Source organism: Eubalaena glacialis, chromosome 5, assembly GCF_028564815.1.
Source record: "Eubalaena glacialis isolate mEubGla1 chromosome 5, mEubGla1.1.hap2.+ XY, whole genome shotgun sequence".
Lineage (NCBI taxonomy): Eukaryota > Metazoa > Chordata > Mammalia > Artiodactyla > Balaenidae > Eubalaena > Eubalaena glacialis.
In genome coordinates this window covers 53,427,356-53,452,712 of record NC_083720.1, presented here as the reverse complement: position 1 = coordinate 53,452,712, position 25,357 = coordinate 53,427,356, and the positions used below count along the sequence as shown (strand labels likewise).

Here is a 25,357-nt window from a genome sequence, read left to right as displayed (position 1 = left end):
TGGTTACCTAAATGGGAAGGAAATCTAAGAAAGAGTGGATATATGTATACGTATAACTGATTCACTTCGCTGTACAGTAGAAACTGACAACACTGTAAAGCAACTATACTCCAATAAAAATTAATAAAAATATAAATTAAATAAAGGTAGTAGAGTAGTGTCTACTTGTTTGCTTCCCCCTCAGCACCTACTACAATATTGACTGAATTGAATCAAAATATACGGCACCTACTTTTTGCTCAACTCTACCAAAGACTACTTTAGAGGCAATCTACATATAATTTACAGGAAGTGAGCTGGGTTTATTTAATTTTCAATAATTCACAAAAATTTATTACACCCCTAGTCTGTACTAGACACTGGGAATATATTAGTAGTTAAAACAAACAAAAATTCTTGTCCTAATGGAACTCATAGTCTAATAAGAAAGACAATTTTAAAAAGCTAGATGACTAAAATAACATATATACTCTGTTAGCTGATGGTAAGTACTGAGAGAAAAAATAAAGCAGGGAAGGGGTACTTAAAAATGTATAAGACCTGGGTGGCCAGAGAAAGCCTATTTAAGAAGATGACCTTAAGTCATGACCTAAAGCCATGGGTATCTAGGGTAAGAGCATTTCAGAAGAGGGAATAGCAAGTGCAAAGGCTCCAAAGTAGAAAGGACTATAATGGACAGCGGAGAAACAACAGACCAGCGTGGCTGGAGCAGAGACGAGAACAACAGGAGATGAAGCCAGGGTAATGGGGAAGTAGACCTAGTAGGTCGAAGGGATCAGGCTGAGTTAGGAGGAAAATCTTCTGGGGTCTTCTCATATGTATTAAACTAATAGAAAGGAATCAGAGCAGCTTTTGTTCCTGTATACTCTCTGTCACCATGGACAGAGAGGTCACAGCCGAGGCAGTGGGCTCAGTTCCAGGTCACTCCAAGTTTGGAGGGATGCCTGGATTAGCTGGGCTAGTTCAGGAGTTGGCTCAGTTCAAGTCTGCACCACGGATCTTTCTGGCCTCTAATGCTGGGAACCACCCAATACTTACCATGGCACAGATTCAAATATCTAGCTGGCACACTATCAGGAAGTTGAGAAGGCATCAATTTTGGAAGCTTGTCTACTATTAGTATTTTATTGACAGATGTTAAGCCTCCTTAGTAAGTTGGTATATCAGCTATAAAATTCGAAAAGCTATGTTTTACTATAGTGTACCAAATGTAGTGCTGGTTTTCTCAAGAGTACTGTGATAAAATGGCATGAAACCAACAGGGCGTAAAAATCAGACAGGTTGACAAGAAATTCTTTACCACAAAACACTGACCCAGGTTCTATATTGAAAGTGCTTTCCAATCGTAATAAATTAAGAAAAATGAAGATTCTTCAACTGCCTCTGAACTAGCCTTATCTTTATATCAACTCTACAACTATTCAAGAAAGCTGTGATGCAAGAAAATAGCAAGTCCAATATAAACATTAAGATTATTTCTACCATGTGATGATGAAATCATATTTTAAACATCCCAATATTGTCACCCCCTAAAAATCAGCTAATGAATCAAATCTTCATTTCCAGAAACTTCAGTAGTAATATAATAATCAAATAGAAGATAAGCATCAATACAAAAAAATTTACAGACGAATGAAAGGAAATTAAAGGAAGGAGGGTAAGGAAAAAATGCCACCTAATTAACAAAAGAAAAATTAACATACACCTTTATAATGGCATGTGAATCGATGATTCTTTGAATTTGGACAGCTGGTCAATATGTACCAAACATTCAGTGAAAAGTTTGACCAAGTGGCTAGCTTTTGGAGTTTAACAGCTGCTATAAAAGGACACTTTATGAAACAATGTGCCTTTATTTTCTGATCTAAGCAACTATGGCAAACAATGCTTTTATTTGCCACTTGGTGGCGATATGCACACATTTATGATTTCATTCATTTCCTAGTTCAACAGTCAGTCTTTATTTTCAGAGAATGATTCAACAACTTTTCCCTCAAATCCTGAGATGAGGTCTGGAAAATACCTTACAGATTCAAAGAAGCCTTTTTATTCAGCCCAATATATAAGATTAGACAAAATCCAAACACATCATTTACATTTTTTATTTTGGCAGATTCATTACCCTTTGATGATTATTCATACCTCCCCTAACACAAAGTTGAAGAAATATTAATATGTCTAATGGCATTTCCATATCTTTAATAGAAATTTGCCTCTAGACAAAATAATTTTTCTTTATTTTTCAATTTGAAAAGACATTCGATGAAAAAGTAAAACTAGCCACTAACATACTAAGTGGGATACCAAATATGTTACGCAAATAAAGACTCATCATTAGGCACAAAAGTGAATCCTGAGAACGATTTAAAATTTTAGGATAAAACTTCCTACCCAAATATTTCTAGCGTCATTCACTGGAGTTATTTTGTAAGCCAAGAGGACTGTGGTCATGTCCCCAGGTTACCTCATGCCTAATGCAAGAAAGCAAGCAGATCTTCCTCTTTCCGCTGCACTCCACTAAGGAGTAAGGGACAAGACCTCTTCCAGTAAGAAGCCCTGCCAGTCACCCAGGAGGCTGACCTGTGTTAGCAGCCCCTGACGACTAATACCTTTTTAAAATCAAGTAATTTTAATAGGTTTTTACCTTTATTGTAAAACTAGTGCATGTCTCTTCTGGAAATTTTAATAATACAATAAACATAGGAAAGTAGTTACTCTGGCTTTTTCATCTTTTTTTTTTTTTTCATTCTTTGCAGTCAGAAGCTTAGATTCTTTGAGCTTTCCTTTGACTGGGGTTTTAGACCCACCAGGCTATACCCCAAATAATAGAAAGAAATTGAAAATAAGGGCAACCATAATAACAGTTAACCATTAAATCACCTATTTTAAAACTTGATAAACCACTATAGCTTTGTATTTTTAACAGTGACTAACAAACAGGAACCTTATCTGGACTCTAATTTTTTGAGTAGCTCTTCCCCTTCTGTTATCTGCACTGGGCCTCAGTTATCCACCGAAGTATTAAATGACATAGTGACTTTTAAAATTCCCATCCAAGATGCTTTTGCACAGTACCTGGAACCTAACAGGTTGTGAGAAATAAAGAATAAATGAGTTAATAAATGAATCCAATTGTACTAAACTGAGCAACACTGCCCAGGTTGGCAGCTTATACAATGAACATGTTTTCCTATCTTCATTAGATTCAGCCCAATCTCACTCTGCTAACGGTAAAAAGAGAATCCCAGACAAAGTGAAGTTTACAAAGTTTGTGTTTTTTAGACATCTTTAGGTTCTTCAGGTGCCTTTTCCATCTTCATGCCTTGCTGTAGATAATTAACACTCAAACACAAAATGCAAGGCTATGAAAATTAGGGAAATGAAAAAAATATGAAATTTGGAATTACAGACCCAGGAGTTCCAATCCTGGCTCTTATCAACTCCTAACTAAAGTGAATCTGGGCATATTTAAAGTCTCTGATCTTTAGTCTCCTCACTCACAGAATGGGGATTAAAGCATGCCTACTTTACAAGATTATTCTGAGGATTAAAATTTAAAGACATTTGTAAGGCATTTCCAGAACAATGTCTAGCTCGTGACTGGATAAAGGGAAGCTGTTCCTTCTTCAGATTCACTATGAAATACAAGGCTGACCCTTTAGACCCATCTCAAGTAATGAGGGTACTGACTTAAGCTGTTTTGCTTGGTGCAGGGGAAGGAGACAATCTCCTATATACATGTGATTTCATTATTGGCGGGGGGAGGGGGGAAGAGCGGGCAGAACACCTGAATTTCCAGTACCAACTTCATGCCAAAAGGGATCACTATCTCGATTTGGTTTCTATGTCCCAAACTGTAGGTACCAACTTCTTCACATATTTAACTCTAAATCAGATGATTTAAGTTTCATTAGTAAAGTAATCAGAAATTTAGTAAACTTGAATAACTAAAAAAGAACACTTGGCAGTATTGAGTCCTAAATGCTGTTTTCAGCTGTTCATCCTCTTTGAGGATAACATTATCAACTAAATAGTTTCACCTTTTTTTCAGCTCAGATTTAGAGGACTTTGAGAAAGAGACTATTTAAAATTCGTCCAGCCTGTAAATTAATATACTACCTTTCCCTTCTCTTATGCATATGCTAAGATCTCCTTTATCTCACAAACTCTAAGATTCCGCTCATTCCTTTCAATCCAACACCCAAACCTGAGTTTTCATTCCTTCTCCCAATTCAGTTTTGGTGCCTTTCTAGCCAATCCAAAAAAATCTTTCATCTTCCCCCATAAGCAGCCTTTGTCCACAAAATGCTTAACACAAAAATGCTGTCTGAAAGACAAAGACTTGAGAAACTATTAACAAGAAAATTCCAGGAACCAGGTGAAAAAACAAATAACAAAAATCCACAATTATATACCAAAAATGCTGAAATTTAAAAGATACTAAGACAAACACTAAATATTAAAATCCCTGTTATAATTTAATTTTGGCTAATCTGATTTATAGGTCATTTCTGTAGTGCCTCATTCATGTGGTATGAGTACCAGCTCAGCTTCGCTGGTTTTTTTTAACCTGAATAGGCACAGGGTCAGGGTGGAGAGGGCTGGGAGTACTTTTCTTCACAATCACTCCATAATTCAATTTGGGGGTTTGTTTAAGCCTTTTTCTTTTTAAAATGGTACTTTTGGGGTCACATTTCTTTATAAAACTACATTTTCCACCGAAAGGAAAGCTACTTTTTGAATGAGCTAATGTATCACAGAAATACTCAGGGAACACCATGCAGCCCCAAATAAAAACTATGGATTATTTCATTTTGTGAAATCACAGATTTAACCAGAGGATCTTTACTAAATAAGCCACAATTTACTTTGTTTCTCCCTCTTAAATAGAGACAAATCCCGTACTTTTCATTTCGTACTTGCAAATTAACCCAATAGAAACCATCCTCTTACTTGTATATTAATACATCACTTGCAAATTCATGATAGCTATTATTAGCCATTAATTAACTATCTACCAGAAAAACAATAATCTTACCTTTTTTCATTTCCATATGACTTCTGTGCAACTTTTGCATGAAGAATAAGTACTGTTTGATCCCCTCGTTCTTTTAAATAATTTCGCATAGCTTCCCTAAAATAAAATATAAATATCACCATTACAGGGGTAAGATTTAGAGTATTACTATGCTCTGTAATGAGAATACTTAAGAATATGTTTCAAACAAGCAACTCCAAAAATGAAAACAATAAAGCAAAACAAACCCATGAACTAAATTTAAAGGATATTATACAATGGGGAAATATATACTGCTCATCTTCAACTCTATTCTTTGTTCTTTGAAAGAAGCTGTCCCTCACTCTTGGAATTTATGATATAACTCAATTAAACCACAATTACAACTTAGAGAATAACTAGAATCACTATGTACACTGCTAATTAGGCTTTAAACCCTTTATAAAATTAATGACATGCAATACTTTTGTATTTAATAATCTGATTCCCTACCACCACTAGCCCCTCTCCTCCAGCTATTAGAATGAGTATTTTTTACTGAATACAAAGCCATAAGAAATCCTTAGGTCATACAAATTTATTATTACATGTTCTTAAAGTAACAACCCTACAAAAGGACTAAGAAAGGGCTACCATTTATATACAGATACATAATTACTCTCAAGGATGTTACTAAACACATAAAGTTAATAAAAGCTAATGCAAATTAGTGAAAAACAATTAAATTTTGGAAAAAATACAATGTTAATTATTTCAAGCACAAAATACTCCATCTATTTATTATGCAAATGTTGTATAAAAAATTCAATGTCTTAAAAATATTTATTCACCCAATTATTTTGCTAAGCAATATAAGAGTATAAAGAATACAAGGTCTACACAGATCAAACTTCACATTTCTGAATCAGCAGAATCCCAGTCCTTGAGATGTTTAACACATTACAAAATAAAGCAAAAGTGCTTCAAAGGCAATCATCAAGAAACACTTTTAATAAACTGAATGCTATTTTTACTTATAAGTAAAAGACAAATGTATAAGGGGATAGCTATAGAATAGTAGTAAGTTATTAAACGTGGAGAATTCTAGACTTCTGGCACTTTGAAACTAAGTGGCCTGGAGCAAATCTCTTAACCTCATCTAGCTTCGGGTTTCTGTATCTGATAATAACAATAATGCTGACATAACATAGAGTGGTTGTGGGGATTAAATGAGATGACAGCGTTTATGTTTACTGACTGAAAACATTTTGGCTCAAGGCAGGAATGGTAACACTGCAATCCAACAGATTGCGAATTATTCCTTACCACTGAAACAAAGCTCAAAGTCCAGTAAAGACAGCAAAAAATGTTTGGAAAACAAATTGTAATGAGATTCATGTTCCAAATAGAGGTATGACCAAAGAGCTCCAATAGGGAGTGCCTATGTAAAGGAGGGGAGAGGTGATAAAGGACCACTCCTAGGAAAATTTTCTTAGTAGAGCTAACTTCTGAAGGAAAAGGAATAGTCACAGTAAGTGGGAGGAAGAAAGAGTAAGGCATTCCAGGGCCAGGGAGAGAAGTATGGACGAGCAGGAATGACCCTGCAAATTTGGGTACAGTAAGAGATTCAGGCTGAGGAGTAAACCAGCCACAGAAAACAACAGTAGCTAAGATTTCTTCAGTGTTTACTATGTGCCAGGCCCTGAATAAATGCATTATTTCATTTAATCCTCATAATCCAAAAGGTAAGTATTGTTAAGACCATGCTGAATGTCTTGCAATTAATAAATGGTAGTCAGGAAACTGAAACAAATTCTCTAAAATTCTAAAGTGAGCCATGGCAGTGAATAAAATTGAGAAGTTGGGTAGAGTCAAATTGTGAAAAGCCTATCAAATCCCTTGAAAATCTGACATTTGTAAACTTAAATACTAAGTATAAAAGTTTAAGCTAATTCAAATATCACCCTATGATAAGATGGTGATAAAAGTGGTAGCAGGTAATAAAAATTTTAAGACACCTAGAAAAAACTTAAAATCTTTAAAAAAAAATCCATCTCTTTGAGAATTAGGAAAAGATCATTTAATTTTATCTCCACTCCATTATAGAAAAACACCATGCTGTGGAAAGTGGATTTTCAATCTACACAAAAGGCAATGCAAGATCTTGAGGTTTCTTTTAAACATACAGTTAATTTTCCTTTTTATTTAATTCTAGTGGTGAAATAGAGAAGGGGTTTTAGAAAGCATAGAGAAAAGACAAACTTGAAAAAAGGCTGACACACCAAGAAAGAGGTAATAGAAGGCAGTACAGGAGAAGACAGGCTTTAGGTCTTTTGTTTTAGGAGAAGCAAGTGTTTAATAGGTTCTATTGGACAAATGTCAACTCTGAAGTGCCCCAGAACTCCAAGCTGGAAGTATTTAATAGGTTGTTGGAAACAACCATCTGTAGTTCCAGAGAGGGATCTGGGATGGAAAAGTAGGGTTCATTGGTACACAGTTCACAAATAAAGCCATGGTAGTCAATGAAGTCTCCCAGAAAGAAAACACAGTGATAGGAGAGTCAAGAAGAAAATGTATAAAAGGAAATGAAGAACCAGTAGGGGTAGAACTGAAACTGTCTATTAGATGCTATGGAAGGAGACAACCTCAAATGAGGGGAACAATCAAAAGGTAAGATGCTAGAGAGGTGAAGGTCACTTTAATTTTAGCAAGAAGTCTAACAGCCACCAGCTAAAGCCTCACAAGTTATTTGTAAAATGAGAGGCCATTGTGATGCCTAACAAGTAAAAGAGCCATAGGTACTATTTGGAAATACCCTCTAGGGAATGAAGAAAGAAGCTGACAAGTACAAGTAAATGATTGAAAATCGGTATTGAAGGACTGGCTGATGTTGAAATCCATAAATGATAGTGTCAAGTCCCACTAACATTCCAAGGGAATAGATAGAGACAGCACATTCTCAAACCTGCTGGGTGCTGGACAAGAGGTGCAGCGTGGACAGGATAACGATTAATAAGGGATTTGAGGTGTTACTAAGTCATGTGACTGACCATAGCGTTCAAGGTAGATAAGAAAACAAAAGCTAAGCCAGGAGAAGGTCAATATCTTGACAAAACTGGCACAGAGGCCCAGTCACTGGCATAAAAAGTGAAAAGTTGCTATATACTTGAAAAAAAATTTTTAAGAAACCATTTTAAATATATTTCCCCACGCTGAATTCTATTTGCATTTACAGTCTCTATTTTATCATTTAGCAATCACTTGATATGTTTGTCAGATTTCATGCCTTTTTTCCTTGTCTTCCCAAATAGTATGCAAAGCCTTTAAGACACACTATTAGGTACATTTTAGAAATGGAGGAGGGGTTAAATAACTTTCCCAAGATGATACTGAAGTCCCAGGATTCAAATTTAGGCAGTCTGGCTTTGGAGGACAAAATTACTACTATCAGATACTTTTGCACTGGTATTATGAGCACAGCTTTGGTATGAAACAAACAGGGAGGGGTCTGAATCTTGACGCCTGTCAATTACTAAGCCTGAGTTTTCTCACCTGTTTAAAAAAAAAAAGACAGTAATAGCTCATATTGTGAAAAATATTTTAAATTAAGTACCCCCACAAACTGACAAATATCAAGTGTCAGTAAACTCTACCTATTATTATTATTTTCTGAGAACAATGGTAGGAGGGAGGGGGAGATGGAGGTGGAGGTCGGAAGACTTACACTGAAGTTTGAGGGCAAACTTGAAAAGGATCTGGAGGTAAATGATCAGGTGTCTCACCTGACTTGCAAGGCACAAGTTTTTGCAAGCATAATAGGTAAGCTGCACTTTTATCCATCTTCCCATTAAAGATTTATTGAGAACCTATTACATCCCAGGCACTGGTTATCGTGCTAGCTGAACTGTTCACAATAATCATTACGACAAAAGATTACAGATCTCAAGGTATTTATGATGAATGCAAGATGACAGCTCTAGTTTTCCTTGTCTTTTCCCTTCATATTTATAATACAAATTCTTGAAAAAAGCAACTAGAACCTTAAGTAACCATTAATAATAGTTGTCCTGTAGTAGTAATTTGCCAAAGAGCTTCTTTCAACAAGAAAAAATTTTGCTTTGTTAATAGAATATCAAACATTAAAATTATGTTATCTGGCAGTTAAAGGTTGACAGTTTTGTTGTGCACCTTAAGGAGCCGTTAAAAAAGATATAGGCAATATACTCAAAAGAAACACAATTAAAAAGTAAAGACCATGGAATGACAGCCCATGTGCTCTTCATTTAGTCTAGGGTTTGGTTAATTGAATAGGGTTTCAATTTCAGCACTGTTGACATCCTGGGCTAAACAATTCTTTGTTGTGAGGGAGCTGTGCTGTGCATTGGAAGGTGTTTAGCAACATCTCTAACTTCTACCCATTAGAAGCCAATAGCACCTTTCCTACAGTTGTGACAACCAAAAATGTCTCCAGATATTGCCAAACGTCAGGGGGGTAAGGGGGGAGGTCACCTGGGTTGAAAACCAGTGGATTAAAGAAAACCAAAAATGTTCCAACAGTAAGATGAGAAAATCACTCAATGTCTTTTTAAAAAAGAATGAGGGAAATTTTGTCATTTGAAAACATAATATAGGTGCTGTAAGAACGTTACCAGTAGAATTACTACTTTGTATTACTGAATTGTTAAAAAACAGTAACAACAAAGCTAAAACTCATAATTTGTTATAACAGTTACTATCTAACAAATTTTGAAGCTTATGTATTCTTTGTTATTTCATTTAATAATTCCTTATAAAATATTCATTCTGAATGAAAGCCAATTAACAATTATTTGAAGAACACCATGGAGCAACTATTTTTGAAAGAGTTTACTCACTTAAAACACATTAGCTTAAACGTTTAGAAAATCAAATTTTTACCAGTATTTTTACTAACATGAAAGCATGGCAAATGCCATTCTAGTTTGACATGTTTAAACTATCACCATCTTTGTCAAACTTTTGGCTCTTTTTTCCTTTATAAACGTCTACTTTTTTTTTTTTTAATATCGCAAACAAAATTCACAAAAAACAACGTCCTTAACAGTGTTAACCCCTATTTTTCTGAAAATAGAACCCTTACTTCCTCACCACATTCATATACGCCGCCATGATTAGGCCAAGGGGCACATAAGTGATTTAAACCAGATGTACATGTGCGTGCCCACGTTGGGGGCTGGGGGGAAAGCATTTGAGCTGGGAGCTAACCATAGCCAGTCCCAACTACTCAAGGAATGAAGTGGCCCACAAAGTTGGAAAGTCCAGACAGCCATCCTTACCGATAGGATCAGTCCCTGTACTACTCAAAGTGGATTTCTGTCACTTGTGAAATCCAAATAATAAAGGTTCCAACGTGAACTGTCTTCTGGTAAAGAAACGTAGTTTTGTTGTACCAAGTGTGCCCAAAGTAATTCCATACACACACTCTGTACCTGCAAACATTTTAGAGAGCTGCAGAGTATACTTTGAGAAATACTACTACAGGCCACAGGTCAGCAAACCACACCAGCAGCCTGTTTTTGTACTCTCTAGGAGCTAAGAATGCCTTTTACATTTTTAAAGGGTTGTAAAAAAAGAACAGAAGTCTATGCAACAGAGGTAGTATGCAGACCTCAAAGCCTAAAATATGTACTACTTGGCTCTTTACAGAAAACATTTGCTGACCCCTGCATAAGCAATAAAAAATAAAATGATTTTAAAAGAAAAGTTGCAAAACTGGAATTTCCCCGGTGGTACAGTGGTTAAGAATCCGCCTGCCAATGCAGGGGACACAGGTTTGATCCCTGGTCCAGGAAGATCCCACATGCTGCAGGGCAATTAAGCCCGTGTGCCACAGCTACTGAGCCTGCGAGCCACAACTCCTGAAGCCCACGCACCTAGAGCCCATGCTCCCCAACAAAGAGAAGCCACCGCAAGAAGAAGTCCGCGCACCGCAACAAAGAGTAACCCCCGCTCGCTGCAACTAGAGAAAGCCCGCGCACAGCAACGAAGACCCAAAACAGCCGCAATTAAATAAATAAATTAATTAATTAAAAAAAAAATTTTTAACTCTGTGTCAGCAAAACTGTGCTTTTAGAACACTACCTAAAAGATCATCCTCTAAATAACAACACACTTTTTCACTGTTGTTTAAGTTGGAAGATGGGGGTTAGGATAGAATAGGGTAGGTTTAAGAGATTTTTTACAAGGGAAAGAAACCCTCTCTGAATTGAAGTGTCCAACCTCCATACACCCCAATGAAAAGCGATATAAAATTCCTTATTTATTTATTTATTCATTCATTCATTCATTTATGGCTGTGTTGGGTCTTTGTTGCTGTGCGCGGGCTTTCTCTAGTTGCGGACAGTGGGGGCCACTCTCCACTGTGGTGTGCAGGCCTCTCATCGTGGTGGTCTCTCCCGTCACAGAGCACGGGCTCTAGGCGCCAAGGCTTCAGGCGTTGTGGCTCGCGGGCTCTGGAGCGCAGGCTCAGCAGTTGTGGCGCACGGGCTTGGTTGCTCCGCGGCATGTGGGATCTTCTCGGACCAGGGCTCGAACCCATGTCCCCTGCACTGGCAGGTGGATTCTTAACCACTGCGCCACCAGGGAAGCCCTAAATTATTTTTGATCAAATAGAAGACACTAAAATTTTCCTAAAATGGAAAACTCTTTAAAGGAGAAATGAGAAAATATGGTGAAAAAGAGCCAGATGGGACCTAAACTTGCTATACTGTCAGAAGGGAAAATGTCCTGATTTTTGAGATTAAGGTTAAATTTTTATCACAGAATTGGGAATTGATTTTACATTCCAATTTTCTGTTTTATACAAACTGTTTTACTAAATTGCTTTATACTAGCTTTGATAATAAAGAGTAAAAAATCTGTAAGCTTGCCCTCTTTAAGAGATTTAAACAGAAATAAAGCTTACCTAAATTCTCCCCTAGAAGACACACTAATTTCTTTTAAGGTATTTTTAAAGGGTAAAATGCTACTAAAATTTTTTACAGCTTTACTGAGGTTTAATTGAAATACAGAAAAATACATTTATTTTCAAGTGTACAATTTGCTAGGTTTTGGCATATGTATACACCATCAGCACAATCCAGAAAGACAGACAGTCATCATTCCCAAGTTTCTGTCTCTCCCCAACCCCAAGAAACCACTGATCTGCTGTTATCATAGATTAGTTTGCATTTTCTACAATTTTATATAAAATTGTACTTTTTCCTGACTTCTTTAGAAAATTGGACATAATTATCCTAAGATTCATCTATGTTGTTGCATGTATCAATAGTTCATTCCTTTTCATTGCTAAATAGAAAGCCATTGGAGAATATACCACGATTTGTTGGTCCATTCACCTGTTGGTGGGTATTTGAGTTATGCCTATATGGCTATTATAACTAACACTTCCACAAACATCTGTATTCAGGTCTTTGTATTAACACGTTTCCATTTTTCGTAACTGAATATGTAAGAATGAAATGGCTAGGCCATACGGTAGGGGAGTTTTAACTTCTTAAGTACCATTTTATTGTGCTTCACTTTATTGCACTTCACAGATATTGTCTTTTTTTTTTAACAAATTGGAGGTCTGTGGCAACCCTGCATCAAGCAAGTGTGTCAGCACCATTTTCCCAACAGCATTATTTTTTAATTAAGGTAAGTACTTTTTTCCCCCAGACATAATGCTATTGCATTAGACATAATGCTATTACATTATAGCGCAAACATAACTTTTACATGCAAAAAAATTTGTGACTTTTTTCCCCCAAAATCAAAAGAGCTGTTATTGCATCTTTAAAATATCACAAATGAGTCCGAAGAATCATCTGGCATCTTGCTGTTTCTGTAGCCAGACCACTCAAATCTTATTCATCAGCCTGCTGAACTGTTTCTTTTTTCAGAAACATAGATACCATCCAAAAATTTTCTGATATCCTTGTTTTTAACTGTTGTGGCTTGCTGAATCAAAGCAGCTAAATTTGACACAAGTTCAATGTTGTTTCCTTCAAGAATCAACTCATCTTTCTGGGCCTGAGATACTGAACAAGCAAGGCCTGGCCTCATCCAAACCCTGCGGATGTGTTTTTCACCTCCCAAATTTTGGATTTCAACAAGAGAACCATTCTCTTGAATATCAACATTGATGGGGGAACTGAGCATATACAGACCTCATCTTATAACAGAAGCCCAGTGTAACACCCTTGATCATGTTCTGTATATGACTACAGACAGTGCAAACAGTCGCCAGTACCTTTCTATTTCCCCACCATTTGTGAAGCCAGAGTCTCTTCTTTTTCTTTCCAAGGAGACTGAGTTCTACATTGATGTGACTGAAGTCCCTCCACAGGGTGCCTCTAGAAAATTTGTGTGTCTTGCTTGTTTTCGTCTAAAAGCTGTATAATTTGAAATTTTACATTTAGGTCTATTTTGATCTAATTTTTGTATATGGTTCCAGGTATGAATCATAGTTATTCTGTGTATGTTATGTAAGTGGTGGGTGCATATGGTTATCCAACTGTTCCAGAATTCTTTGTTAAAAATCCTTTAGCTGACTAAACTGCCTTTGTACCTTGACTAAAAAACTTATCTCAAGAACAATTTCTGGCCACTATTCTGTCGCAATGATCTACTTGCTATCTTTAAACCAATACCATCCTTGATTACTGTAGCTATCTAACAAGTTTTGAAATCAGGTAGTGTTAAGTTCTTACTGCCCTTTTTCAAGGTTGTTCTGGCTAGTCTAAGACATTTGCATTTGCATTAAAAATTTTTGAAACAGCTTGTCAACTGCTATAAAAAAGTCCATTGGGATTTTGATTGGGATTATGTTGAATCCATAGATGAATTTGGGAAGAACTGACACTACTGAGTCTTCTGCCCAAAGAACATTTATTTAGGACTTCTCAGCAATGTTTTGTAGTTTTCAGTATATAGTTTTCCCACACCATGTGTCAGATTTTTTCCCCTAAGAATCACATATTTTTTGATGCTATTGTTTTTTTTAATTTCAATTTCCCACTGTTCATTACTAGTATAAAAAACACAATTCATTTTTTTTTTTTAATTAATAGCTACTTTATTTATTTATTTATTTTTGGCTGTGTTGGGTCTTCCTTTCGTGCGAGGGTTTTCTCTAGTTGCGGCAAGCGGGGGCCACTCTTCATCGCGGTGCGCGGGCCTCTCACTATCGCGGTCCCTCCCGTTGCGGGGCACAGGCTCCAGACGCGCAGGCTCAGCAGTTGTGGCTCACAGGCCCAGTTGCTCCGCGGCATGTGGGATCTTCCCAGACCAGGGCTCGAACCCGTGTCCCCTGCATTAGCAGGCAGATTCTCAACCACTGCGCCACCAGGGAAGCCCCCACAATTCATTTTTGTATGCTTTATATGTTGACTGCGTAGCCTACCACCTTGTTAAACTCACCTATTAGTTCTAATAACTTTTTTTTTTTTTTGAAGATTCCATAGAGATAATAGTGATGTCTACAAATAAAGTCAGTTTTACTTCTTTCCAATTTAGATGCCTTTCTTTTTCTGGCCTTACCCGTACTAATTAGAACCTCAAGTACAATGTTAAGTGGTAGTGGTTAAAAGTGGACACCCCTGCATTGTTCCTGATCTTGAGGGAAAACATTCAGTCTTTCACAAGTATGGTGTTAAATGTAGTTTGTTTATAGGTAACCTTTATCAGAATGAGGAAATTCCCTTCTATTCCTAGTTTGATGAAAATTATGATGAAGAATGAAATGTCAAAAGCTTTTTCTAAATCCCTGAGATGACCAAATGATTTTCCTTTTTTGTTGTTAATGTATTAAAATGAAACTGATTGATTTCCATTTCTGAGATAAATCTCATTAGATTACGATATATTATCCTTTTAATATATTGTTGGGGGACTTCCCTGGTGGTGCAGTGCTTAAGAATCTGCCTGCCAATGCAGGGGACACGGGTTCGAGCCCTGGTCCGGGAAGATCCCACATGCCACGGAGCAACTAAGCCCATGCGCCACAACTACTGAACCTGCGCTCTAGAGACTGTGAGCCACAACTACTGAAGCCCGCGCGCCTAGAGTCCCTGCTCCACAACAAGAGAAGCCACTGCAATGAGAAGCCCACGCACCGCAACGAAGAGTAGCCCCCGCTCGCCAAAATTAGGGAAAGCCTGTGCACAGCAACGAAGACTCAATGCAGCCAAAAAGAAAAATAAAATTTAAAAAAAGAAATAAATAGATCTAAAAAAAATAAAAATACTGTTGGATTCATTTTGAAAAACTGTTAAGACTTTTATATCTGTGTTCATAAGGGATATCAGTCCACAATTTTATTTTATTTTAATGTCTTTGTCTGCTTTTAGTAACAGGGCATCACCATCCTAACAGAATGAACTGGGAAATATGTCCTGCTTTCCAGTTTTCTGGAAGAGTATGTATAGAACTGGCACGATGTATTTCTTAAATGTCTGGTAGAATTCAATAGCAAAATCATCTAAGCCTGGAACTTTCTATGTGGAAGGTTTAGAATTACAAGTTCAATTTCTTTAGATATAGGGTTATTCAGGTTATCTATCTGTTTCTTCCTGAGTAAGCTTTGGTAGCTTGCCAGTTTCAAGGAAGTTGTGTATCTCTTCAAAAGTTGTTGAATTTATTGGCAGAAAGTTATTTCTAATATTTGCTTGTTATCCTTTAAATATCTGTAGAATCTATAGTGATATTACCTTTCTCATTCTTGATGCTAGTAATTTATACAGAAACAGATTTCTATTTGATATGATTATCCTTCAGCATGAAGGATTTCTTTACCATTTTTTGTAGCTCAGGCCTGTTTATGAATAATTCCTTTTCCGTTTCTTACATCTAAAAATGTCTTTATTTTGCCTTTGCTAGGCACAGAATTCTAGGTTGCCATATTTTTCCCCCTTGAGTACTTTAAAGCTCTTGTCCCACTGTCTTCTCCCTAGCAAGGTTTCAGATGAGAAACCTCTGTCATCCTTATCTATATCTTTTTTCCTCTGTATATAATTTATCTTTTTTTTCTCTGTTGCATTTAACATTTTCTCTTTATCACTGACGTCAAGCAATTTGATGATGATGTGGTTTAAAAAAAAATGATAGTTTTTGCACTTGGGGTTCACTGAGTTTCTTGGAACTGTGGTTTTATAGTTTTCACCAAATTTAGAAAATTTTCAGCCATTATGTCTTCATATATTCTTTTAGTCATACCTTCCCCTTCAATGACTCCAATTACATGTACATTGGTGTATTTGAAAATAAATGACAGCTCATTAATGATCTTTTTTTTTCCAGATATTTTCTCTGTGTGCTTCATTTTGGATAGTTTCTATTGGTATGCCTTCAAGTTTGCTAATCTCTTCTTCAACAGTGTATATCTGTGATTAATCCCACCAAGTGTATTTTTTCATTTAAATAGTTTAGTTTTCATCTCTACAATTTGCTTTGGAACTTCTGTTTTTTATCTTCCATGTCCTCTATTTAAGTTGTTCAACCTCTCCTCTAGCTCAGGGATCTGCAATTACAGCCTGCAGGTCGAATTCAATCCACCGCCTATTTTAGAAATAAAGTTATACTCCAGTATACAGAAATGTCCATTGGTTTACACATTGTCTGAGGCTGCTTTTGTGCTACAACAGAGTTGAGTAGCTACAACAGAGGCTGTTTGGGCCACAAAAACAAAAATACCTACCATTTTACCCTTTAACAAAAATTTTATACACTCCTGATCTTAGCTTCTTTTTTTTTTAAACATCTTTATTGGAGTATAATTGTTTTACAATGGTGTGTTAGTTTCTGCTGTATAACAAAGTGAATCAGCTATATATATATATATCTCCCCATATCTCCTCCCTCTTGCGTCTCCCTCCCACCTTCCCTACCCCACCCCTCTAGGTGGTCACAAAGCACCAAGCTGATCTCCCTGTGCTCTGCATCTGCTTCCCACTAGCTATCTATTTTACATTTGGTAGTGTATATATGTCAATGCCACTCTCTCACTTCGTCCCAGCTTACCCTTCCCCCTTCCCATGTCCTCAAGTCCATTCTCTACGTCTGCGTCTTTATTCCTGTCCTGCCCCTAGGTTCTTCAGAACCACTTTTTTTTTTTAGATTCCATATATATGTGTTAGCATACGGTATTTGTTTTTCTCTCTCTTACTTCACTCTGTATGACAGTCTCTAGGTGATCTTAGCTTCTTAAACATAAAGAAGACAAATGTAATAACTGTTTTAATGTCTTTGTCTAATTCTATCATCCGTGTCATTTCTGGGTTGGTTTTAATTGACTGATTTTTCTTACTATGAATTATATTTTCCCTATTTCTTTTTACAACTGGTTATTTTGATTAGATGTTAAGACACAATGAATTTCACTACCTTTTTGAGTGCTGCATATTTTTCTATTCCTTTAAATATTCTTGAGCTTTGTTTTAGGACACAGTTACTTAGAAAAAGTTTTATCCTTTCAATCTTGCTTTTAAGTTTTGTTAGGTGAAATCAGAGCAGCATTTAGTCTAGGCCTAATTTTGTACCACTACTGAAACAAAACCCTTCTGAGTACTCTTGTTGATGCACTGTGAATTATGAGATTTTTTTCCACTTTGGCTATTGGGAACAGGAACAATTCATAGTACTGAGGGAGCTCTAGGAATTCTTTCCTCTAATTGTTTAGGTTGTTTTTCCTCCCAACCTTGGGTAGTCTCCTCACACAGGTGGTAATCAATACTCAGCTTAAGACTAGAGAGGACCCTTCTGTAGATCTCTGGAACTCTGCATACCTCTTTCCTCTCCAGTTCTCTGCCCTAAGAGTTCTGGCCACCTTAGCCTCCTTATAGTCCCAGCTCTACCTCCACAACTCAAGGTGCTTACTAGGCTCCACCTGGATTCCCCTTCCCTACATCATGTACTGGAAACTTTCTCCAGGCACTAAGCTGAGGCAATTGTAGGGCTCACCTCATTTGTCTCCTGTCTCTCAAGGATCACTGTCCTTTCTGGCCTGCCGTCCAATATCTTGAAAACCACTGTTTCATATATTTTGTCCAGGTTTTTAGTTGTTTTAGGATGAAGAGTAATTCCAGTCCCTGTTACTCCATCTTGGCTAGAAGCAGAAGTCCTAAAAGCTACTAAAATTTTCCAAACAGGGAAAATTGCTTAAAGGGTAAATGGAAAATCATGATAAAGTAGATGGGACCTAACTATATTATTGTATATATTTAAGGAAAGGAAAGGAAATTTTCCTTACATATGCAAGTAACTATTCATCAAAATATATTTTATCGGGGACTTCCCTGGTGATCCAGTGGTAAAGAATCCACCTTCCAAAGAGTCTGTCATACAGAGTGAAGTTAAGTCAGAAAGAGAAAAACAAATACCGTATGCTAACACATATATATGGAATCTAAGAAAAAAAAAACAAAGTTCATGAAGAACCTAGGGGCAAGACGGGAATAAAGACACAGAACTACTAGAGAATGGACTTGAGGATATGGGGAGGGGGAAGGGTGACAAAGTGAGACAGTGGCATGGACATATATACACTACCAAATGTAAAATAGATAGCTAGTGGGAAGTAGCCACATAGCACAGGGAGATCAGCTCGGTGCTTTGTGATCACCTAGAGGGGTGGGAAAGGGAGGGTGGGAGGGAGGGAGATGCAAGAGGAAAGAGATATGGGAACATATGTATATGTATAACTGATTCACTTTGTTATAAAGCAGAAACTAACACACCATTGTAAAGCAAAAAAGAAAAAGAAAAAAAAGAATACACCTTCCAATGCAGGGGACATGGGTTCAATCCCTGGTCAGGGAACTAGGATCCCACAAGCCACGGGGCAACTAAGACCACGTGCCACAACTACTGAGCTCACACGCCTCAACCAGAGAGCCTGCGTGCCACAAACTACAGAGCCCACGTGCTCTAGAACACGTGCGCCACAACTACAGAGCCCATGCGCCCTGGAGCCTGTGCACCACAACTAGAAAAGACCTGCACGCCAGAACTAGAGAGAAGCCCGTGCGCCACAACAAAAGATCCCGCATGCCTCAACGAAGATCCCACGTGCCACAACTAAGACCCGACACAGCCTAAATAAATGAATGAATGAATGAATGAATAAATATTTTATCGTTAGGAGTCACTTGAACCTATTGCTGCTGGTAATGAAATTAAAATATTTATCTATTAAATTTTAAATTTCAAAATGCCTATATATGTGAATTAAGCAATTCCAGTTAGAATTTCAAGATATATAAAAATAAGTAATTGAAAAAACATTTACATGGACCTGGGAGATAAGTTATATTTTCCCAGCCCACTTGATCTGAAATACACCTTAAAATTTCTTTTTTTATTTTGAATTTCAGGCATACAGAAAAGTTACGAAAGCACAAACAATTCCTAGTCCCCATTTCCCCCAGACTCTCGAGTGTTAATATTTTACCATATTTGTATATTATGTTTTTAAAACCATTTAAGAGCACATTATAGACATAAAGTCCCTTTACCCAAAATACTTGTGTTTATTTCCTAAAAAGACAGTCTCTTATACAATCACAATGCAATTATCACTGATACAATACTTTTAGCTATAGATTTTATTCATATGTTTCCAACTGTCCCTCTAATGTCTTTTATTGGGGGTGGGAGTATGGAGCAGTATTGAGAAACAGCTGTCCTCAGGCCAAATCAGAATAGCCTCCAGTTTGTTTGTTTTTATAATTAATCTGAGCTGGAACACAGACACACCATTCATTTACATATTGTCTACGGCTGATTTGGGGATGCAAGAACAGAGCTGAAAAGTCAAAACAAACTCAGTGTGCCCCAAAAAGCCTAACACTTTTATTATCTGGCCTATTACAGAAAACGTTTGCCAACTCCAGCTCTAGAGCACAAGAAAAATTTGTTCCTGGTCCAGGTTCAGTTGAATTTGTCATGTTTAACTTAGCTGTCATGTCTTTACTGGTCTCCTTTACTCTGGTACTCCTCAGTCTTCGTTTTTTGTGATTTTGAAAATTTTGAAGAATAGGTGCTGTTTATTTTATAGAAAAGCCCTTCCATCTGTGTCTGTCTGATGTTTCCTTATGCTTAGATTTAGCTTATGCATTTTTGGCAAGAACCACTACAAAAGTGATAGTATGTCCTCAGGATGCATATGATACTTACTTGTCCATTATTGGTGATGTTAACTTAGAACGCTTAATTAAGGTGGCGTCTGCCAGGTTTCTTCACTGTCATGTTACTATTTTTCACTTTATAATTAACCATACTTTGTGAAGATATGCTTAGACACTATAAAAACACTTTGTTTCTCATCAGACTTTAAACCAGTAGTTTAAGCATTCACTGATGATGTTGGCCTGAAACGATTATCACTGTAATGGTTGCCAAAATGTACTTTCCTGGTTCCATGATTCCTTCTACACTTATTAGGTGGAATTCTTCTGTAAAGAAAAGCTACCTCCTCTCCTCCATTTATCGAATTATTTATTTAACTCAGTGTAGACTTCTAAACTGTCATTTTATTTTATGGGTTTTAATCTATTACTATCATTATTTATTTTGACGACCAAAGTGTCCATGATTTGGCTAAAAGAAGCCTCTTCAAACTGGCTCCATTTGTGTGTACTTCTGGCATGCCCCTGCCATTCTTTGAGTGAAACAGCTTTTTTAATAATAGTAATAATGCGGAAATAACCCAAATGGCCATCAGTGTGAATTAAATAAGGAGCAGTGGGAAGACAAGGAAAAGCTATGGAGACACTAAGGAGAACAAGGCAGAAGATCTACAGTTAACAGAACAATGGTAGAGTATGATGCCAGACCTTAAAAAGAAAAAAGACAGGTATATGTTTATACACGCATACGATTTTCTTGAAAGATACTAACGACACAGGGTAGCATTAACTCTAGGACTGTAATTGTGGAACTGAATGTCTTATTTTTATTTTACAATCACTGATTGTTAGAAATTTTTAAAATCATTTTCAAGACTAACACTTTTAAATTTAACATGTGTAATTAAAATGCATACCGTAAAAAATTACATAATTAGAATATAATATTTATAGTCTCATTAAAAACGGATAATATATTTTGTTTTAAAATTCTTTTCTAAAAGCATTTAAGTATCTTTCAAGTTCCAGTTGTGATCAACAAATTGTGACTGGCTAATGAAGCTAGATATAGGAAACTATCTTTACATTGTAGCCCTTGTTATATTAACTATATAATACTCAATATTAATTCTTGAAAGGTTTCATTTTTCCCTTTGAACTGTATCCTCTTACCCTGTTTTTTGAAGGGAGAAAAAGGGGAGATGTGGGGAAGGGAGGATGGAAATACGCTTATGATCTAGATATCATTATGTGAATAACTTCTTGTAAAGAACACCTAATATCGTTTCCAAAATGACAGGATCTAACACTTTTATGAAATGTTTGGGTGAAAGACTAATATAATGCTTACCTAGTAAGTCGTTTAGGTGGAGGCCGCTCACCAAATTTTCTAGAGAAAAAATAAGAAAAAAAAATTAAATAGGCTGTATGACACGCTCCACAGTAAGCTTTTTAGGCACCATGAAATCTCCTTTATGACTTATACTTCAACCCTACTAAAGTCTAGTGTAAAAAGAAATCCTCTAGTAAACACCTATACCCAGTTATAACAAAATACATTCTTTAAAACCATTCCTAAACAAAACAACACACCCTAACTAGGCCTGACACATCCACTCTGAGCATGTACCATGCTGATTAGATGAGGATGACAGGTACCTTCCAGAGACACCTTGCTAAAAAACATCTAACCAAAGACCCCCCTGCCCCAGTCTCACATAATCTGGAGCACTCAGAAAAATCCTCACAGCCCAAGAGGTGGTGTAGAGCTCACAAGTGTTTACCATGTGCCAGGCACTATGTTATACATTTTTTTACCCTTTCCAATCATTATAAAATAATTCTGGAAGGTACATATTGGCCCATTTTAAAGATGTAGAAAGCAAGGTGCCCAATGTCACATAGTAAATTAAGTGACAGACAGAGTTAAGATTTAAACCTAGATGTTGACTACTTAATTAGTTTATAGCATATGGCCCTTCAAAAATAAATATGCTAAATGTACTAGCATAGAAGCATTTCAGTTGTTTGGGAGAGGGCAAAGAGAAAAGCATGAGCAAGGATAAGCACAATTTAGGTTGGAATTAGAAATACATACACCATGCAGGTTAAGAGAAAGACTCAGAGTGAGATTAGCTGAATTCAAATCTATGATTTGGTATTGGGTTGGCCAAAAAGTACCTTTGTTTTTCAAGTAGAAATAAAAGACACATTTTTCATTTTCACCAAGAACTTTATTGAACATATTCACCGTTTTGTTCTACTACCTTCTGCCATTTTTCAGGCAACTTCGGAATTCCGTCTTCCCAAAACTTTTTATCTTTTCGAGCAAAGAACTGTTCCAGGTCCTTTTACAGTCTTCCAGGGAATTGAAATTTTTTCCATTAAGAGAATTTTGTAAAGACCAAAATAAATGGAAAACCAAAGGTGCAATGTCTGGTGAATACTCGAATGAATCAGAACTTCCCAGCCAATCTGTAACAGTTTTTGCCTGGTCATCAGAGAAACGTGCAGCCTTGCGTTATCCTGGTGGAAGATTATGCGTTTTCCATTGACTAATTCTGGACACTTTTTGTCCAGTGTTGCTATCAGTTGGTCTAATTGGGAGCAGTACTTGTTGGAATTAATCGTTTGGTTTTCCAGAAGGAGCTCATAACAGAGGACTCTCTTCCAATCCCACCATTACACGACATCACCTTCTTTGGATGAAGACCGGCCTTTGGTGTGGTTGGTGGTGGTTCATTTCGCTTGCCCCATGATCTCTTCTGTTCCACATTATTGTACAGTATCCACTTTTCATCGCCTGTCATAATTTGTTTTAAAAGCAGAACGTTTTCACTACATTTCAGTAGAGAATCGCATGCGGAAATACAGTCAAGAAGGTTTTTATCGCGTTATGTGGAACCCAAACATGAAAGCGATTAACATAATCAAGCTGGTACAAACGATTTTCAGGGCTTGAGTCATATATTTTGAGTATGTCTGCTGTCTCCCGCGTGGTATAACATTGATTGTTCTCAGTTAATGTCTCGATTTGATTGCTATCAACTTCAACTGGTCTACCCAACCGTGGAGCATCGTCAAGCAAGAAATCTCCAGCAGAAAACTACACAAACCACTTTTGACGTGTTCGATCAGTCACAGCACCTTCTCCATACACTGCCCAAATCTTTTTTTGCATTTCAGTTGCATTTTTGCCTTTCTTGAAATAATAAAGCATAATATGCTGAAAATGTTGTTTTTCTTCCATCTTCAATATTAAAATGGCTAAACAAAAATTCACCAATTTTGATAAGTCTTTTTTTAAATGCATGCTGATATGACAGCTGTCACATACAATCTAACAAAATTGTCTCGAATGAAGTTTCAGACAACTAAGTGCTACTAGAGCCATCTTACGGAAAAAACTGAACGAACCTTTTGGCCAACCCAATATTTACTTCCTGTGCAGCCCTGAAATTATTTGACTCTCTACACCTCAGTTTCCTTCCTCATCTGTAAAAAGGACACAGTGGTTGTACTGACCTCAAGGAGTTGCTAAAGGGATTAAATGTGCTAATTAACATATAGAAGACACATAGAACAATGTCTGGAATGCAGTAAATGACCAATAAATGTTAGTAATTATTACTGTTTTTTAGTTATAAATGGTTAAGCCAAAATAACTAAAGATATTAAGTGTGATATTAATAAAGATAAATAAGTATAAGAGGAAGAAACTAATCCTTATGTGATGACCTCCTATTTCCTCTGAAATAAGAAATGAGGTCTTCTGAAAGACATGGTGGAGGCACACAGCACTTGAAGAAAAATGATCAATAGAATTTTGTTTTCTTTTTAAAGAAAGACTGCAGTTATAAATAGTTTAAGTAACTTGTTCATAATCACAGTTATAGGTTTGTGAAGCCTAATTTGACTTAAGATTTCTCTACTATATTTGTGGTATTTTACATAATTATTAACTTTGATGACAAAAGTCTTAGAATCTCATGTACTTCCTTTTGTTGAGTAATTTAATGCTATATGACATTGTTTATGAACTCCATTTATAAACAATGGGCATCTGTGACTTTGAATATTTTGGTATTTTAGTTAACTCTAAAATATTGAAAAGTGACTTTAATTGAAATAGCACTAAAAATGAGCAAATAATCCAAGTTTTTGTCAGAAGAATTAATAACAAGTAATTCTCATTGATTTTATCCTATAGGATATTCAATTTTAAACACAATGATTTAGTAGTAATATCAGCAAGGCTGCTGAAGACCGTAGGTTTTAAAACACTGAACTATTGGCTAATCTATGATGTGAACTCCAATTATGGAGTTAAAGGCAAAACTCTACTCCTGAATCTTTTTCCACAGGAAAGACTTTTTTTGAACCTTTGAGATTGATTAAATGTACCACTGCAGCATATGATTAAAATAAAACTGCCTCACTAGAATATTTTACAAAAACCAGGAAGTTTAAGATAATCTTTAAATTACTTCTTCACATATGTATTTAAGAGCAGTTATACTTTATAAAGAGAAGCAAAGTTAGGTGTGGCCAGAATCTAGCTAAGGGCTTAAAATGGTGAAAATTTTAGAGAGAGACACAGTTAACAAATGAAATAAAACTTTTCAGTGAGAATCACGATGCCACTAACCCTTCGAACTAGCTAATAACTCCAACCATCAAGCATCCTTTGGGATCTAACACAGAATTTAACATAAGTTTATTACATGGCTAGTAAGAGATCCACTGCACTCAAAATTCAAATGCAAATTTTGTTTCTTGGTGCTCTGAAATGCTTACAAAATTAGATTAACAACTGAATGTTGATTAAAATATGTGTCTACATTCTTTTTTGGAGCTACCCATTAGATGAAGTCAACAATCATATAGCATGCTTGTGCAATATCACTCCTGCCCCAATAGAAAACATGAGCAAGAGAACTCAGCAATTTGCCTGCTGAGCCTGAACAGCATTTCAAAATGATGCAGTGTTCTATCTAGGTGCTATCCTAAGGCTAGAAAGCTTATAAACGTTAACAAGATTCAACTGGTTCTTCAGTATATAATAAAGCATCTCCAATTGTGTGCAATCTCAATCCTCTCTTTAATGCATATGCTATCACATTCCTATCTATCCCATTAAAAACTAATGGTTACTGCAAATATCATATGATATAGCTTATATGTGGAATCTAAAATAAAAGGGTACAAATTAACTTAT

The 25,357-nt window shown here is 36.4% G+C and overlaps 1 protein-coding gene and 1 pseudogene across 3 annotated transcripts in view; both read right to left on the bottom strand.

Moving 5' to 3' along the window:
- The window catches only part of LOC133092637 (recombining binding protein suppressor of hairless), a 118,922-nt gene that overhangs the window by 22,841 nt on the left and 70,724 nt on the right, over window positions 1-25,357 (bottom strand). For all 3 annotated transcript variants that reach the window (XM_061192144.1, XM_061192146.1, XM_061192145.1), the window contains exons 2-3: window positions 21,491-21,529; window positions 5,039-5,134 (exon numbers count right to left, since the gene is read on the bottom strand). In XM_061192144.1, the coding sequence (XP_061048127.1) occupies window positions 5,039-5,134; window positions 21,491-21,529 (135 nt within the window). The remainder of the gene's footprint in view (window positions 1-5,038; window positions 5,135-21,490; window positions 21,530-25,357) is intronic.
- On the bottom strand, window positions 12,883-20,196 carry LOC133092470 (large ribosomal subunit protein uL6-like; annotated as a pseudogene).